This window comes from Juglans regia, chromosome 12 (genome assembly GCF_001411555.2).
Source record: "Juglans regia cultivar Chandler chromosome 12, Walnut 2.0, whole genome shotgun sequence".
Lineage (NCBI taxonomy): Eukaryota > Viridiplantae > Streptophyta > Magnoliopsida > Fagales > Juglandaceae > Juglans > Juglans regia.
In genome coordinates, this window is record NC_049912.1 from 8,832,341 (window position 1) to 8,850,128 (window position 17,788).

The window sequence follows — 17,788 nt, forward strand, 5'->3', positions numbered from 1 at the left end:
AGAGGAAACTCAGTATTGGAGCAGTTGAGACAGACGACGAAGAACCACCATGATTGAAGAGGAGTTGGGATTGCCACCATTTTATGCCGACTCTCTCTCTCTCTCTCTCTCTCTCTCTCTCCGACGCTCCAACTCCGACTCCAATAACTTCGATCGGAGTCGGAGTCCGCTCCTGATCAGAGTAGAAGTTGGAGCCTAACTTTGGGCTTTTCGACTCCATCAAAGTCGAAGCCCAGCCGTAATAATGGGGTCTGATCAAATGCCTTTTACTATTTTAAAAGGGACAATGCTAGTGTTATTGAAAAAGGTGACCTATACATTGTATCGATAGTATGAATGACAGTTTTCTTTTTTTATTTTTAAATATTTTTTAAACCCCTTTAAAAAATTTGAAGAAAAAAAGCACAAACTTATTTAAAAACATTTCCTTAACCATTAAGTTAAAAAAAAAAAAGAATCGGTAGCTTCTCTTGGTGGGAGAATCATTTTCCTTTTAAAAGTAAGTACATGTGGATGTACAAAATAAAATAAAAAATTCAAAAGACACTATAATTCTTCTTAAAGAAGACATAAAAAAAGAAAAAAAATAAGCTCTACGGGAAGTCCTGTAACCTTGAGAATTTAGAGTACAAAAGGTATGTACTACATGTTGTGAGAAAACAATGACAAACAAGCAAAAGCAAACACAAGCAAATCAATCACACGATACAAAACTAATGTGATTAGGCAATGTGACTACGTCAACAGACATGCAGAGGATTTTCATATATTGAGAAATCACAAAAACATTTTGGAGTGAAATCACACTGTTCATAAATACTCAGGGCATGCTAAATTTTTCATTAAGTACATATTTATAGTGTCATATGACGGAAATCCTAATTTTTACTTTTCAGCGTTATTTGCTCGAGTGGAGTGTTGAGTACGCCTCGAGCGAGATTACTGTCTGATGTTCGCTTGAGCAACCTGTCGAGCAAGACTTGAGTGAACTCTCTCCTTAAGTTTCGCTCGAGCCACCTGTTGCGCGAACGTAGAGCTAACTTTCTGCTTGGCACTTTTTCTGACCTTAAACAATGCCAAAAAGTTTCCTCGAGGGTGTTGCCACCTCCACAAGTATTGGCTCAAGCCGAAGTGAACATGGTCCAAGCCTCCTTGAAAATTCGCCAAAAAGCCATAATGCATCCTTGTCAAGTTGGGTCATCAAATCGAGTTGACACACCAATAAACTAGGCTCCACAAATCGAACAACCTCCCACTTGGAGACTCATTACAACCAATACATCACCATCGCCTCCCAAACATGTAATCCTCCATCTCTGCAAGTCACAAACCTTGTCTTAAAGCTAGAAGGCCAACTAAAGTTGTGCACAACCTCAATTCCTCATGTACAATGGTCTTAGTCAACACATTTGCAAGGCACCTCTCAACTCCCACTGCACTGGGAATATTTGGTCTCACACTAACCCTAGACATTAGAGAACCTGTAGCTAAGGTCCCCATTATGATCTAGAGACTGATCCCACCTCCTGTTGCTAACCTATTTTGTCTTTAGTCAATGTGCCCATTTCTTGTGCAGTCTCTCTCCTTCCTCTCTGGAAGTATAGTCAGCTTCCTCTTAGCTAACTCTCACTTGCTCGATCTCCCGTCTCTCAAGATTTTACATTTGTATCTTAGTTCACCTATTGTGAAGGTCTGATCATCCTGGCAACTTTGCGAGCACCAACTGTAAGTGTAGACGTCCCTGGAACATCAGACGCTCTGTCCCCATCTCTCACACCTTTGCTCCACACCATGGTCTTAAGAGATTTCCCCAGGTTTACATGAGGAACAACAAAACTTACTCGCTTTTGCTTCCTCATCTGATTTGCACGACCAAGACTGCTTTGACGCGACTCTATATTTTCCTATACATCACTGGACCTTAATGTTAAATACAAAATATTAGTTCTCTTACCACATGCCAAGACTAGCACACCTTTTGTGACCTTCCACGCTCTTCCAATAAATGCTACTGTATGACCGTCGTTGTCAAGTTGTCCTACATAGATCAAGCTTTTCTTTAGATCTGGAATGTGTCTGACTTGCTGTAAAGTCCACACGCTCTTGTTTATGAGTGCGATATGCACATCGCCCACTCCCACTACATCTAGTGCCTCTCCATCAGCCGTGTACATCTTTCCAAAATCACCAGTAACATAGTACTACATGATCTCTCGATGTGATGTGCTATGGAATGAAGCCCATGAATCCAACACCCAATCATCAATTGGACTGTGCACTGCAAGAAACAGAGCATCATGTATTTCTTCAGTCACCGCATTCATAGCATCGTCCTTAGTCTAATTTTGATTCCGATAATGACAGTCTCTTTTTATGTGGCCTGGCTTGCCACAATTCCAACAAGTGATCTATTGTCCAGATCTCAACTTCCTCCTGCCTCTGTTCCTGAAACTGGACCTATTGTGTCCCTTGTCCCGATTGTTAACGCTTAGGGCTAAACCCGAACACGAGATCTCACCAAAATCTTTTTTGCGCACCTCCTTAGTAAGGATCAAATCTCGAATGTCGTCATATTTCAATTTCATCTACCCAGTAGAATTACTCAAAACCATTCACATGGCCTTCCAACTATTCAGAAATGATGCCAACATGATTAATGCTCGAATCTCATCATCAAACTCAATTTCTACAGACGACAATTGGTTTGTGATAGTGTTAAACTCATTCAGGTTTTGAGCAATAGACATACCTTCTGCCATCTTCAAGTTGAACAACTTCTTCATTAGGCCCACTTTGTTATTTGCCAATGTCTTTGCATATATATCAGACAAAGCTGTCATGAGATTCATTGTGGTCTTCTCCTTAATAATATTATGTGCAACTGATCTTGAAAGTATCAGCCGAATAACTCCTAGAACATGTCAATCTAGCAAGTTCCAATTAGCATCATCCATGCTCTCTAGCTTCTTCCCCTACAGTGGAAGATGAAGCTTCTCCCTTCAGATCCAAACTTTAGCTCTTGATACCAATTGTTGTGAGAAAATGATGACAAACAAATAAAACAAACACAAGCAAATTAATCACACGACACAAAATTATCGTGGTTCAGCAACGTACCTACCTCCATAGAGCTTCAGAGGATTTTATTAAATTGTGGAATCACAAAATACACTTTCAGGGCAAAATCACACTATTCAGGACACTTACATAGCGTGTTAAATTGTTCATTAAGTACATATTTATAATGTCACATAATGGAAAATCTAATTTTCACTTTTTTGCATTATTTGCCAGAGCGGAGTGTCGAGTGTACTTCGAGCAAGATCTCTATTTGATATTCGCTCGGGCTACTTGTTGAACAAGACTCGAATGAACTCTCTGCTTGAGCTTTGCTTAAGACACTTTTTTATGCAAACGTCGAGTGAACTTTCTGTTTGACATTTTTCTAATTGCAATTAATGGCAAAAATTTGCCCCCACACAAGTATCGGTCCAAGCCAAAGCAAACGTAGCCCAAGCATCCTTGAAAATCTGTCAAAAGACCATAACGCATTCATGTCGGGTCGATTCATCAAATCGGGCCGACACACCAACAAACCAAGCTCCACAAACCCAACATTACATGCTCCAATAATGACACCCCCCCAATTTGGATTTCGACTGCCTGGTGCTGATGAATCAACCCCATACTACTCCTTTCTAATGTTTTCGGTTTGTCTAGTAAGGAAAGAAAGAAAACAATCATGGTTTGATAACAGTGTTTGGTATGTAAAGAACTCGATTCAGCTGCTTTGTCTCCTAAACCAATGAAAAACCATGAGGGAAGCTTGCTTGGCATTGTGGGTTTTGGGTTTTGGGGAGGCAGAATGTTCATGATGGGATTCGTATCATCAAAGAACAAAACACCCAAAAATGGAAACCAAGATACTCGGCTATCCCTTGATTCGCGTTAAAGGGAGCTTGAAACCTGAACTCTACCAGCACATCACTGCACCTTAGGAACCTAGCGCAAAAGGAGGATGTATAACAGATGGTTTGTGACTTCCTACTAACAAACTTCTGCCTCCAAATTTTTCCATGCCTTTTGTTACCCAAAAAGGATTAGCAGACCTGAGTTGACTCTATCCTTCCACCGTTGGGAAAGCTAGCTTTTCTTCCCTATAGAAAGAGAATCAACCAAGAAAAAGGAAGGACCAGAACAATCACCTCAAGAAAAACGGAGAAAACACTTTTGAGTCTCCTACAAATCCCTGAAAATTAATATACAAGGCTCCTCAACCTATACAATGAAAAAGAGAGCAAGAAAACCTCTATGCCTTCGCTTCAAAAGCACACCGCTGAAAGCATCACTCATACTAGTGTATATAGGTTTCATCACATCACAATAACATGCCTGTTTTTCTTGAACCGTTATTTTTTTGGGGGGCAGGGAGTAAAGTTTAGCATCACATCCCATACACCACCACCTCCCGAATAAAAACCAGGAATAAAAATAAACCAAACAGTAGTTTGGCCAGATATACCAAGGGTGGACTAGATACATGGCTTTGCTGAGATGCCTCTACGAAAATGAAATAACCCTTCCGATCACTCCCAGCTGAATCCAATGTCGTTGACTTGAGACTCTTCTTTGTATTGGTGCATTGAGCCATTTTCTGCTCTTTGTCAGAGTCCATAATGGATGTTTCCTTCTGAGGCAGACTAGTTGTAATACTGTCTCTTGAAGCATCTTTGGCCTGCAATAGGAGAACAGATAGATTTGAAGCGAAATAACATTCAGATATCTTGAAACATACATTTTGCTTCTATTTAAGAACATCTCAGCAGAGACAGGCTTTTCTTTCACTTTGTCTATGCTGCAACTCGAGGCTATATTTGGTCAAGAGAAACTGTGAGGATGTTAATAATTTTTTGAGATGTATTGTTTACTGGGTTTTGTGAAAAGAGATGGAAAAATATAAATATATTTGTTTTAAATATGTTTGGTATTGGGGTTTATCAAAGTGGATAGGGAGGGCTGAAAAGTTGTTTGAATATTATTATTTTATTCTAGTTTTTGTTTTGGTCTTTATAAAAGTTGTTTTGGTTTTTGCATTTTTTACTTTCCACCAAAATCGAGACAAATGGTTTGGATGAAAAGTTTGAAAAGTTGAAATTGAAATTTTTTTGAGCTTGACAGATGTTTGGATTGAAGTTGAATTTCTTTTTTTGAAAAATGAGTAAACTATACATGGCCTTGATTCTCTCACCTTGTCATGGGATACTATTCTGTGCGAATTGTTATACTGCAATTGGACTCTTCTATGTGCAACTCTTTGTCCTGCAGACTGGCGCAATCTATGCTGATGTTGAGGTGTGGAGGTTCGTACTTTTGCAGGAGATTTTGGCCTGACTCTCGAAAGGCAATTGATTGAAGGACGAAGTATGTTCATGAGATCATCATGATGAAAGCTGCTTCCTCTGCTTCTATACTGGTCATGGTTAGCTGAGGACGAACTTACTGTTCCAGATTGCAGTTTTAACGCTTGATGCCGGACTTCTTGCGGACTAACGTGCTCATTAAACAAGCTTGAAGTTCCCATCAAACGGTCACACTGGAATATACAGACACAAAGTGCTAGTTAATTTTCCCAATATCTGAAACCATGAGGTCCAAAATTAGAAGTTTTGAAAGCCACCAGTGAAAGAAATGCAGGCAAGTATGAGGTCATTAATGAATGCAAAATGCCTACAGAGCTGAAATTTTTTATTTCATCATGACATCAAACAAGAAACTATAGGAAATATCCCCAAAAGCGTTTACTAATATGCCATGCATACTGCTTCAATGATACTGGTAATATTCTCCTATAGAGATAAGATTTGAGGTTCATCAGTAATTAGAGATTACCGGTGATTGGGCATTGTCAGTGTCTGTGTCACTGCTTGGTCCACCAGCATATAAGTACACCTTTTGTAATGACTCCGGTTCCCTGATGTCACGGAAGTGCCTTATTTCTTCCTGGGAGTTTTCATCCTGGTCAACAATAAGTGAATTCAAGAACTCTGTATCCTCTTCCTGTTCATCTCTGTCAGACTGAAATTGCATCCAATTCAATTCATTGTTACGGCTGTTGGGAGATAGAGGATCGATGAAAGGGGATCCTTGTGTATTGGATACTGTAAACTCTTCAAAGTCAAAAACCTCTTGCTGAAAAGTTGGCTGAAAGAATGGTTCCAGGTCTGCTTCTAGCTGAATATATACGTTAAGTAAGAAAAGAATCATAAGCTAGTACATATAAGTTCCAAATATGCTTCTCATGGTCCCCATGTTAAATTTGATAGGGAAATCTATATACAAAATGCTCCTTACCTCAAAAATTGAATCATTTGGAGCTTGACTTTCAAAATGAACCTCAAAAATAGAATCATTTGGAGCTCGACTTTCAAAATCAGATGCAGGATAGCTGCTTGCTTCAACTTCATCACAAGTTGAGACATCAGTCTTCTCATCATGCTTTTTCATTAAGCGACAGAGAACAAAGTCCTTCTACACACATTGGAGAACAAATCAAATTACTACGTGGTGGTAAATAACAGGAGTTCAATAAAGGCAAAAGACAATAAAGTGTGAATCATTAAAATCAGAAGCATAGCTTAAGGTCTTCTAATCACATCAATGACTATTTAGGTTGAATCAGTAGGCATATTTGTACTGATTTACTTTTCCGTTTTAAGAGAAGTTTAGTTGTTACAAATTATAAAAAAATTCACAATCTCTTGTGAAAAATAAGGATGAAAAAAAGTAATTTGAGAACAACTTGGCAAAGAAGCTCTTGAACTCTAGAATTTTCCCAAAACCAAGTGCAGGAATATGATCGGTAAATTGAAAAAAAGTCGTCTTGAAATAAGGAAACTCTGTAATCAATCAATAGAGCATATTTCTAATTGCATACATGTGCACAGGACACAGCTCTGCCAGCAAAACAAATTGGGGTAGTTCCTTTCATACATGATTATTACTATATTCTCCTTTGCCGATCACACACACAACACCTAAAACAAAGATCCAAGGCTTTCTTTTTTCTTTTTTTTTTTAGGTGGGTAGGGTAATATATTAAATTGAAAAAACTATCTATCATTAGAGCACTTTCATTGGATTAGTCAAAGTTAAAAGACAGTTTTGATGAATGTAAGAGAAATTTAATTTTTGACTATTCCATTCACATAAATCTTCACATTGGAATAGCTATTTTTTTATTATATAATAATAAAATAATATGAGATGAATTTGGTTTTGATTATTCACATTAAATCTCTACATTAGATTATACATTTATTTATTATATGGTAATGAATAACTAATAATTTCAAAAATATTTAATTTTTTTAATTATTAATTTATTTAATTTTATCATATTTTACTATTCTACTTATTATATATTAATTAATAATCATGTTCTTATTAAATTAATATATCACTAATTCAAATTAATATATTAATTGTGATAAAATATGTGATAGAAAAAAAGGGAGAGAAATAATTAATAAAATATGTATTTGATGTATATATAGTAATCTTCAAATTTGGAAAAATTTTTTAAAGTCACTGTAACCAAATTCTAATATTTTAGAATTTGACTAATCTAATGTGAGCATATTTTACTCTTTAATAACTAAATACTCATTAAATTTTAACGTTTAACTAATCCAACGAGAGTGCTCGTCAATTGAGGCACAATTCTAAACACAGTTACTCTAAGGGCAGATGCTAAGGCATGATTAATGAGTCATTTAAAGCGCAAATTCGAGGACAAAATTACTTGAGGGCTGATCAGACTGCCTCACTCTTTAGTATAAAGAGTGCAGGCTAGATGGAGAGTAGCAGAACACGAGGGCCTGAAGATTATAGGCAAAATATGTAAAAAAGAAAAAAGGAATGTATGTTTACCCTCATCTTGATACAGCTCAACAATTCAACAAAAACCTTCATCTCTTCATGTACGCAAGAAAGAGAGGCAGCAATTAGTGAAAAACTTAAAAGTGCATGAAATGGCCACCAACCTGGTGAGGATGAGTGCTAGTTGAGTGATACTCGTGAATAACCCAGTCGGTCCCAACCCCATTAGGCACACGACCTATATGGAACACCAAAGTCTTCTTTTTACCAATCACCTTGTTGGTGCGTTTGGCCTTGATTTTCCTATCGTTACCGGTGGCTTTCCAATACCCGGATTTGGTCGCCCTGTTCGTCCGGTGACTGCTCGAGTACTTCAATTCTCGGCGACAGAAAAAGAACCATTCTTGGTCATCTGACTTGATCACCGAAAGCTCTGCACAAACATGAACAAGAACTTTGCTTACAGAATCTCCAACCAATATGCAAGAACTGTACTAGCAATTTTGAATCGAACGAAATCGACATATTTGAAGGACCAGTTGTTTTGAAACTGAATAGACACTATCTGTTGTTGATCTTAGCGAGAAAAAGAAATGCAAGATACGTACTGGGTAAGTCGTAAGGCTCCCACTTGCAGATATCGACTTCAGCAATGGCACGGACTTCGGAATCCTTACCGAGCCTTTTGAGCCTGAGATAATGGTCGACGAGCTCTTCATCTGTTGGGTGGAATCTGAATCCCACAATTGATTCCATTACTGTGCTCGCCAACTCTTTTAACTTCCAAATTTTTAATACAAAAAATTAAAAAAAAAATTATGAAAGGAAATAAAGAACCCAGAGAAGGACGAGAAAGGATCAAAAGAGAGCAATTGTAACAGAAAAGAGAGAGAAGTATATATGCTTTGATTTATGTCTAGTTCTAGAGCTAGTGTTTTTCATTTTTTTTCAATAATTTTTTTTAATATCTTTAATAATTAAGTAAAAACTAAATAAATATTCAATTTTACTAACAATCACTTATTAATTATTAAATAAAAAAATCAAATAATTAAAATAATTAAACAATAACTTTAACCCTAATCTCATCTAATCCCATCTAATCATTACAATTTTCTTAAATTTTTAAATAAAATAAAATAAATAATTTAACTTTTTTTAAATCTTAAAAAATAAAATAAAAAATTTAATTTTTTAAAATTTAAAATAAAAATAATATTAAAAGAATATATTTTAATAATATTTTATTTAATTTTTAATTTTAATATCAACTTATTATGTCTATAAAAAAAAATCGAATGATAATTTTGGATAATTTCAATAATATTTTCTTTAATTTATTATAGCACATTCCAATGACTTGACTTGAGACAAGTCAATGGGTCATGGCCTTTAGCTTAATTAAGAAGCAACTCTGCAGCTGCAGGGGAAAGCGAGTTTTGGATTGGCCATTAGTATGTAGTGAAAAATTAAAAAATAGGTTTATATTGAAAAAAAAAAAAAAACTTTTTAGGCACGTTTATATTCAAAAATAAATTATGATGGGTTTGAGATAGTTTTAAATAAATTAATAAAATATTATTTTTTAATATTATTATTATTTTAAAATTTTAAAAAAATTAAATTATTTATTATATTTTTTTATAAAAATTTAAAAAAATTATAATAATAAAATAAGATGAAATGAACTAAAATAAATTTTAAATACAAATGAATCGATATAATTATATTTGGACTTAACAAATAATATGTTGTAAAAAATCTTTTGAGTTTGGTAAAGATGGTTTATTATTATTATTATTATTACTACAATAATAAAACTAAAATATGTTGAAAAATGTTCTCTATAGCATCAAACATTGTTTTGCTTTAATGCTAAGGAAAATAAATTAATTAATTAAAAAAAAAAAAACATTGTTTTGCTTTTGAGTTTATCATGGAAACTTCGAGAAGTGGGACATGAACTTACTAGCCATGTTTTCCCGACCCCACCATCTCATATTCACTCGTTTTGGTTTCACTGCCTTATCCATCAAGAAAGGCTGAAAGGGTGGGGTTTCGATCACTCTTGTTGGTCGATTGTGTTCCCCACTTTCATATGCTTCTATATACTAATAAATATTTTAAAAAGAAGTGATAAATATTATAACTATAAAAATAAATTCATAATTAATCTTTCTATTTATTTTATAATAAAATTAACTTTGATATATCATAATACTACATCAAGTCAATTTAATAGTATATTTTTATAAATTTTTTTTATGACTAAAACATTGTTTATTTCAAAATCATTTAAGGGTGCGTTTAGATGTTAAACTGAGTTGAGTTGAGATAATAAAATATTATTAAAATATTATTTATATTTCTTATTATTATTTTAAGATTTGAAAAAGTTGAATTATTTATTATATTTTGTATTAAAATTTTAAAAAATTATAATTATGAATTGAGATGAATTGAGATTAGTTTAGCTTCCAAACGAAGCCATTCTCACGGTGGGCAAGTCCACAAGCGACAGGGAACCTTTCCACAAAAATTTTGAGAAACATGACACAGTATATCTGGGGCTTATAATGCACTTGTTAGCAATATGAGTACCAAGATTTTCAATATGACCCTCCAAATTACAAATGTTGTATATTACATCTTTATTTTAATCCTATCTCACTGGATATGAAATTATTAATTAGGTATTAAATTTATTATTTAAGAAAAATAAAAGTAGATTTAATAATTGATAGATAATACCACATCAACACAAGATAATAAAAATAAAAATGAAATGAGAGTATAGTATACTAAATGGCATAATTCTCTTGGAACACTTAGTTCGATTGCAATTTGCAGGTAGTCTTTTACTTTATTTTTCTTAAAAAGGAAATGAGATAGGAGTGTAATATATCTAGAGCATCACTTTTTTTTTTCTATTTTATTTAAAAAAAAAAAAAGAGTTCGCGACAAGTTGCGACTATACAAGCCTTGGATGTAGTTTAGGAGGCCCCCTAGAAGGTAATCTAATCTCATCTCATTTCATCTCATCATTATAATTTTTTTAAATTTTCATATAAAATATAATAAATAATTAAACTTTTTCAAATTTTAAAATAATAATAATATTAAAACATAATATTCTAATAATATTTTATTCAACTCTCAACTAATTTTATCTAAAATCATCTCATCTCATCTCATTTTACTATTAATCAAACCGCATCTAAATTTACATGCCTCGACTTTTGAGACATGGACCTAATTGAACCAAGAAACAATATAAATGCCTGATCATAGCTAGGAGTAAACCGAAGATGAGCATAAGAAGAATCTACTTGCAAAGTAAGTTGAGGAGGGAGCTTTCATGTTGGTGTATTAATTTATTTGGCAGTTAACAGAACTGGTTTGAAAATCTTTGTACGTGTTTTATATGTGTGATATGATTATTATAAGGATGAAAATTCCAGTATTCTCTCTCATGTGAACCTATTAACTTCATTTAGAAGAAAGGGCTGTGCTGCGCATCAGCTGGAAGCCGCAGCACACCACAGGTAATTTTTTTTTTTTTTTTTTCACTCAATAGAGAGAGGGTGCGGCGGCTGATGTGTATAGTAGGCTGATATTTATATTTTCAGTAGAAGAAAAGAGTAATGGAACTCAAAAAGGGATATCATCGAAACTTGCATACCTGACCCCAAATATCTTGCTAGACTCTAATTTGTGTTATGATTTATGAGGAAATTTCATTAGCAGCAGCTCGCATGAAGTACTGCTTAGATCTCGATCATGACAACGTCTCAGAACCAGCAGCTTGCTTGAAGTACGTAGTTCTTTATGTTTGTTTGGCAGTCCCCAAACCTGCATAGAGCAATTATATTAAATACATGAATAATAAATATCTCGATCAATCCATGGCAGCATGCAGCAGCCCTATGATCAACTCAACATAATCTCAAGCAATTCACGAGAGGTAGAATCAAGAGTCCGATCAGGAACAACATAATCTCGATTTTTCTAAGGTGGATGCCACACAAATTAAGGAATTAAAGACAAGATTTATATGGATGATCATGATATTATTCATGCAGCTAGCTATTATAATATACCATAATTTCATGATCTTACACATGATATAGAGGACGGCTGGCCTGCCAATTAGAGTAGTACTGCTGCCTGCGACAATGGCTACTACTGGACATAAGCTAGCAGGATCCGGTTGTTTGTTTCGGGTTTATGAAATAAGGGGTTGATGCCTTTTAAGTACTCGTGAAGATGGAGCAGCTGCGCTTCCTTTCGTCTTCGAGGAAGCTGCCTCGGTTGGTAAAGTTCAAAGACTACTGCACACACAGAGAGAGAGAGGGGGAGATTAGTGGTTGTCAAGACAATTGGTAGGCACCACGTGGACCCGACAAGGAATTAAAAACAAAACTTTTTCTACAAATCAGTAACTGTTTACATCACATATTCTATATTTATAATTTTTTCATAATAGAAATGCTCTGTGTTCTGAATTCGGAATCCAAATAGTATCCCGAATAAGTTTTTTTATTTATTTTTTACTTAGTGATTAAGAAATTATTTTTTAATAATATTGTGAATTTTTATTTTTTTAAAAAATATTTATGATGATTAAAAAAATACATGAAAAAAAAAAAGAAGAAAAAACTGAAACGCACTATTCGGTAACTCTATTAACACAATTTATTTTTATATGGTTTTGAAATACTTATATTTTTATTTTCATAATTTTCGCAAGAGGGAAGCAGAGAAGTTACCATTTGGGTAATGGGGAGGCAGAGAAAATAAGTATAAAAATAACGTTCATGGCTGTGGATCACAGTTCCATTCAAAGAAAATAAGGCAAAATTTGTTTTTATTTATCTCTTACTCTTGTGGAAATATATATAGGCATAGCATAGACAAATTACAATATGCATTTGCGTACTTGTACATATATATATGTGCACGTACGTACTCATGTTAGCATGCCAAACTATAATATCTGAAAAAAATATAAAAAATATAAAACATATAATAAATAAAAATTAATATTTTAGTAGTATAAAAAATAATTAGCTAAGCCAATGTGAAAGGTATATCATTTATATATATATATATATAAGTTAGCCACAGTAAAAAATATATCCACCTAATTTAGTCAAATTTGCCTACTAGAGTTGATAATTTCCATTAGATTATAGAGTTTTGCTACTCATCATTCTCGAACACCATATATCACAATTTTTTTATTCTTCTTTAACTTATTGAATTTTTTTATTCATTATCCATATAACACATATTTGGTAAGAGAAAAAAAAAATGTGGTGCGTGGAGATGATAAATTGAATTTTTCTAGATTATATCAAATAAATGTGAAAATTATTTATGCTACAGTGATCCATCTTCTACATTTGGATAAGAACCGTTTATAAATATTAATTTGTAAATGTTTTTCATTGTTTTTTTCTCTTTTTTCTCTCAATTCCTATATATTTTATAATTAAGGGCCAATACTAACTGCATCCATGCCCAATTCAAACTAAACATTGTCACTGAAAATAAGTTGTTAATCAATTCAAATAGAGACGAATTAATTAGCAGACGTTATCAAACTTTTTTTTAGCATTTTAAGATTGAAGCAAAAAAAATTATCTTAAATGGTCTTTATTTACGGTGATTTTCAAGTCGCTACTTAATTCCAACACGAAATTTGGAAATCCTTATAGAGAATTTACTGTTTATTTTATTGAGGCAATTTTTAGTCATCACAATAAAATATTGTTTACTGTAGCGGCATTTCCCATTCGTCGAATTTAGAAATCGCCGTAATATATACTATTTGCGGTGAAATTTGTTGTCGTAAAAGTCATCGGGATGCTTAGTAGTGGTGAATTAAAAGCGTTGGAAAAGATAATTAAATTTAAACCGCAAGGGTCTTTCCCCCTCAATTTAGGCCTCGTTTGTTTCCAGGAAACATCTCATCTCCTCTCATCTCATCTCATGTCACTTTATCATTACAACTTTATCAAATTCTCACACAAAATAAAATAAACAATTTAATTTTTTCAAATCTTAAAATAAAAATAATATTAAAAAATATATTCTAATAATATTTTATTTAACTTTTTAACTTTAATCTCAACTCATCTCTAAAAACAAACTAGCCTTAATTTCTCCCAGTCGTCTCCCCCCTCCCCTCTCTCCCCAATCCCTCTTCTCCCTCAAGTCTCCGATGTGCACAGCCCGTCGCCAGTGACCCCACCATGCCACTACCACCCCTTTATTTCACCTCCTCGTCTCGATACGTTTCCCCCAGTTCCTGTGAAACATCATCACCTCCTTTGACGAGAAATCCCATTTCCCCTCCCCTTGCTGAAACGCGCAGTGCCTATATCGGTGATTTCTTTTTCATCTGAAAACATACTCCAGTGAAGGGACTCGACGAAGGCCACAACCATCATCTCTCTCGTGGAAATGACGGCTAGCTGTAGGTAATTTCATTTCCACCACTGCGTGGTTTAGGGTTTCTTCAATGACCACGGTATTCTGGCGTCGATTTCCCTCTCAACGCTGAATGACGTCCATTGGCTTCCAATTTGAAGTGAAGGCATTCCTCTTCTGAACGCTCGGATCCCCAATCAAAGTAAGTATTTCTTGCACAAATGCTCTTTATCATTTTTCAGTCTCTCAGGGATGGAGAAGCCTTTTGTTTGATCTTTGCCATATTATATAGGGGAATCTGATTTTCAAACCGAGATTATGTATGTAACTTCCTTTTTCAGAATCATGCAGTATTGGAACTGGTTGTAGATCCATAGGATCAATCAATTAAGGTTATGCATCTGGGATATTACAAATCATTGGTCATGTACATGATGCAAGTTCATATATATCATATATATATATATATATACATGATGCATGTTTTATTTTTCTGTTCTTTTTATCAGCTGGGTAGTGAGTTTTGACAGGTAAAAGCATGTGTTTTTCAACTTTTTTTTTTTTTTAGTTTCATATTAGTACTTTGGTTTCAATGTAGATTGAGAGTGGAATTTACTAATAGATATATTTATTGATTTGTTGGAGTCAATGTCGTTTTATATCTTCTTGTGACATACTCTTTGTTTAGGGATATAGTTAATTTATTAACTCATTAATTAATTGCCTATATATATGGCGTGAAGAATTAATTGAGTAGAAATGTGAAATCTGAAGGACGGTACATTTGATTCGTACTGATCTGTCATGTTTATTAGGAGGACATCGATTTGAAGGGATCAAGTATTGGATTCCCTCATTTGTAGGATCTGAAAATAGTGTGAGGGTGGGAATATATGATGCTTTGCACAACAGTTGCCATTGCTTATCTCTCAGCAGCTTGATTTGGATTCAACATATTCATTGTGGTTAGTATCAACAATTATAAAATTGCTTCAATTTATCTCTCATTAATTCAAGGATAACAATGGTAAATTAGACAAAAATGTTTCCTAGTAAGCTTGTGAAACTTAAAATGGCCCAAATCCTGTGAATTGAAATCTGTAATTGGTAATATTGACATGGAATGGAAAGTTCAACCAAAGAATACATTGGTTTCCCACTATGTTCAACTATTTGTGGCAAATGGTGTTCTGTTTGCTTAATTTTTGTATTTTCTTTTCAATTATAGCTGCATCCAACTTACACCAACTTCAATCTTAAGCTGCTACTTGTATGTGGTCTTCTATATACTTGATTCAAAACAAGTACACTTGGTTAGAGTTGGTTTTGGTTGCTTAGAGCTGGTTTTGGTTGAAATTTGAGTTCACTTGGTACTTCTCATGTCACCTCTTGAGGTTGAGATAGAGGGATGGAATAAAGGAAGAGAAAATGAAAAATAAGAGGTTGAAATGTTAAGAGAATAGAGAATTAAATCTACTAATTTATTGTTGAATTATTTCCTCTACTGCATAATGAATTTATTTTCTGCTTTGTTTTTGTTTGGGCTCAATTATCTAGCTACTGACCAACTTTAATCATGAGCATATGAGGGGATTCAATAGTGGAGTCTTACGTAAGAAGCAATGAAAAAATTCTGAGGAGACCATAAGCAAACAGTAAAAGAATTCACAATAGATTCTAACACTGAGTTGTGTAGATCTTTCTGTTTTCTTACCATTAGGAATACCAAATGACCTTAAAATCTCAATATCTGACATTAGAAAAACCTTCATAGAAACCACAAAAATTATAGTGAAGTCTATCGAAAAAGGAGGAAGCTCGAAGGTTAGAGAAACAACTTCAACTAGTTCAAGTTTGAGGTGAAAAAAACAAACTGTCATCTATTATTACTATGTTATGGTTTGATTTAGTTGCTGCAAATTAGTCCCATTAATGGTTTGGTGCTTTTGTGGAGTTACAGAATCATTTGGAATTACTTGTCTTAGTTTTACACATAATGTAACAAGTTCACTTCTGACTTCATAAAGTTTCATGCTCAAAATTTTGAATAAAATGGATTTGCCTATTCACTTACTAGGATTGTATAGAAGTGTGAATACAAAGATTTTATATGATCTTAATTATTCAACTATCGGTTTTGCCTATTTGTGGTTATGCAATGTGATTGTTGGCAAGACAAGAAAATAAAATCTACAAAAAGTTAACTAAGTTACATTAATTTTGTTGTCAATTGGCAAATTTTATTTGGCATTCTTGTGATACTCTTCAATCCTTGCAGGGTGCTCCCTGCAAATGTGTTTCTTTAGAGTACTTTGTTGTTAAGTTCAATGATCTTGCTCAATTCTGTTTTTTCTCTTTCTACAAGTTTGAGATTAGTTTTGGTGCAGTTCTTAGTGTAGTTACTATAGATTTTGGGTTCTTTATTTAAGTTACTATAGACTTTGGATCTTTTTTGCGTATGTAAAAATAATATTAGTGCAATCCATAGTGTAATGCAAAATTTTGAAGTCTGCAAAACTTGGATGTGTATAATATTTTTTATGTATTCTATTTTGTGTATTTTTGTTTTATTTTCTGAAACACCTTTCTCGGCAAGTAAAATTTGCCGAAAATAATTTTTTCAAAGCATGAAGATATTTCTGGTGACATAAAATCGTCGGAAATAGTCTTTTGCAGCGAAACTTACTCGCTGGAAATACTTAATGATGACGATAATTTAAAATCGCTGGAAAAAATAATGAGTTATTTGTGACGATTTATTAACTTTTTGTGACTATACATATCGCCGGAAATAATTTTTCTCAGCGATTTTAATGGTAAACTAGAAGGCAATTTCCGTCGATTTTTGGGACAGACATTTGCGACAGACTAAAATCGCAAGAAATAGTATTTTTTTGTAACAATTTTTGCCTATCGCTGAAATTGATAAAAAACGGCTTTAGGATTTCGTCGAACCTGCAATGGTTTATAAATTGCCGAAAATGATCAAATGTAGTGATTATTATGAGTATTTGCGACGAGAGTACAAACATGAAATAAAAATTGATGGAGCTCACAAAACAAATTAATTATGTTTGCAAAATTCTCTTTAATTTGTCCAGAATATAGACGGCTGACGGCCTACCAAGTCTCAAGAGTTGTTGAATGCTAATGAGTTTTCATTTCGATTTGAAAAACTGTACTTGCACCCGGGGTTGGGAATCCCCCGCATACCCATCCCTCCACGTCTACAATAATGAAACGGTGCGTTGAAACTCCCCCATAGACGAAACACAAAACACCCTTACGAAAAAGAGAATACGGTGAGAGAAAGCTAACTTGAGGGAGGGACCGAGACTTAGAAAGAGAGTGAGAGTTTTACCAAGAGAACAATTGAGAAGGGTGTGGATACCCTGTGATGGTGGTGGCTCACGGAGGCACAAGCTCTTTATAGTGTGGGGAAAAGTTAGGTTTCATGATATTGACTAATGATGGA

At 34.0% G+C, this 17,788-nt stretch overlaps 1 protein-coding gene across 1 annotated transcript; it reads right to left on the bottom strand.

Moving 5' to 3' along the window:
* Window positions 1-4,206: 4,206 nt before the first annotated feature.
* Window positions 4,207-12,209, bottom strand: LOC109001443 (NAC domain-containing protein 62-like). Its single transcript, XM_018978726.2, has 8 exons — window positions 11,998-12,209; window positions 11,561-11,730; window positions 8,487-8,658; window positions 8,043-8,311; window positions 6,352-6,528; window positions 5,890-6,231; window positions 5,249-5,593; window positions 4,207-4,735 (listed from the first exon to the last, which is right to left on the bottom strand). The coding sequence occupies exons 3-8, from the start codon at window positions 8,632-8,634 to the stop codon at window positions 4,445-4,447; spliced, it is 1,572 nt and encodes a 523-aa protein (XP_018834271.1). The 5' UTR covers window positions 8,635-8,658; window positions 11,561-11,730; window positions 11,998-12,209; the 3' UTR covers window positions 4,207-4,444.
* Between the last annotated feature and the right edge of the window lie 5,579 nt (window positions 12,210-17,788).

Excerpts from the sequence above, each read along its gene's own strand:
- LOC109001443 (XM_018978726.2), bottom strand. The coding sequence starts at position 8,634 with ATGGAATCAATTGTGGGATTCAGATTCCACCCAACAGATGAAGAGCTC. Across the intron at positions 6,232-6,351 it reads CAAATGATTCAATTTTTGAG|CTAGAAGCAGACCTGGAACC; the intron begins GTAAGGAGCATT and ends GTATATATTCAG. Across the intron at positions 4,736-5,248 it reads GAATAGTATCCCATGACAAG|GCCAAAGATGCTTCAAGAGA; the intron begins GTGAGAGAATCA and ends CTCCTATTGCAG.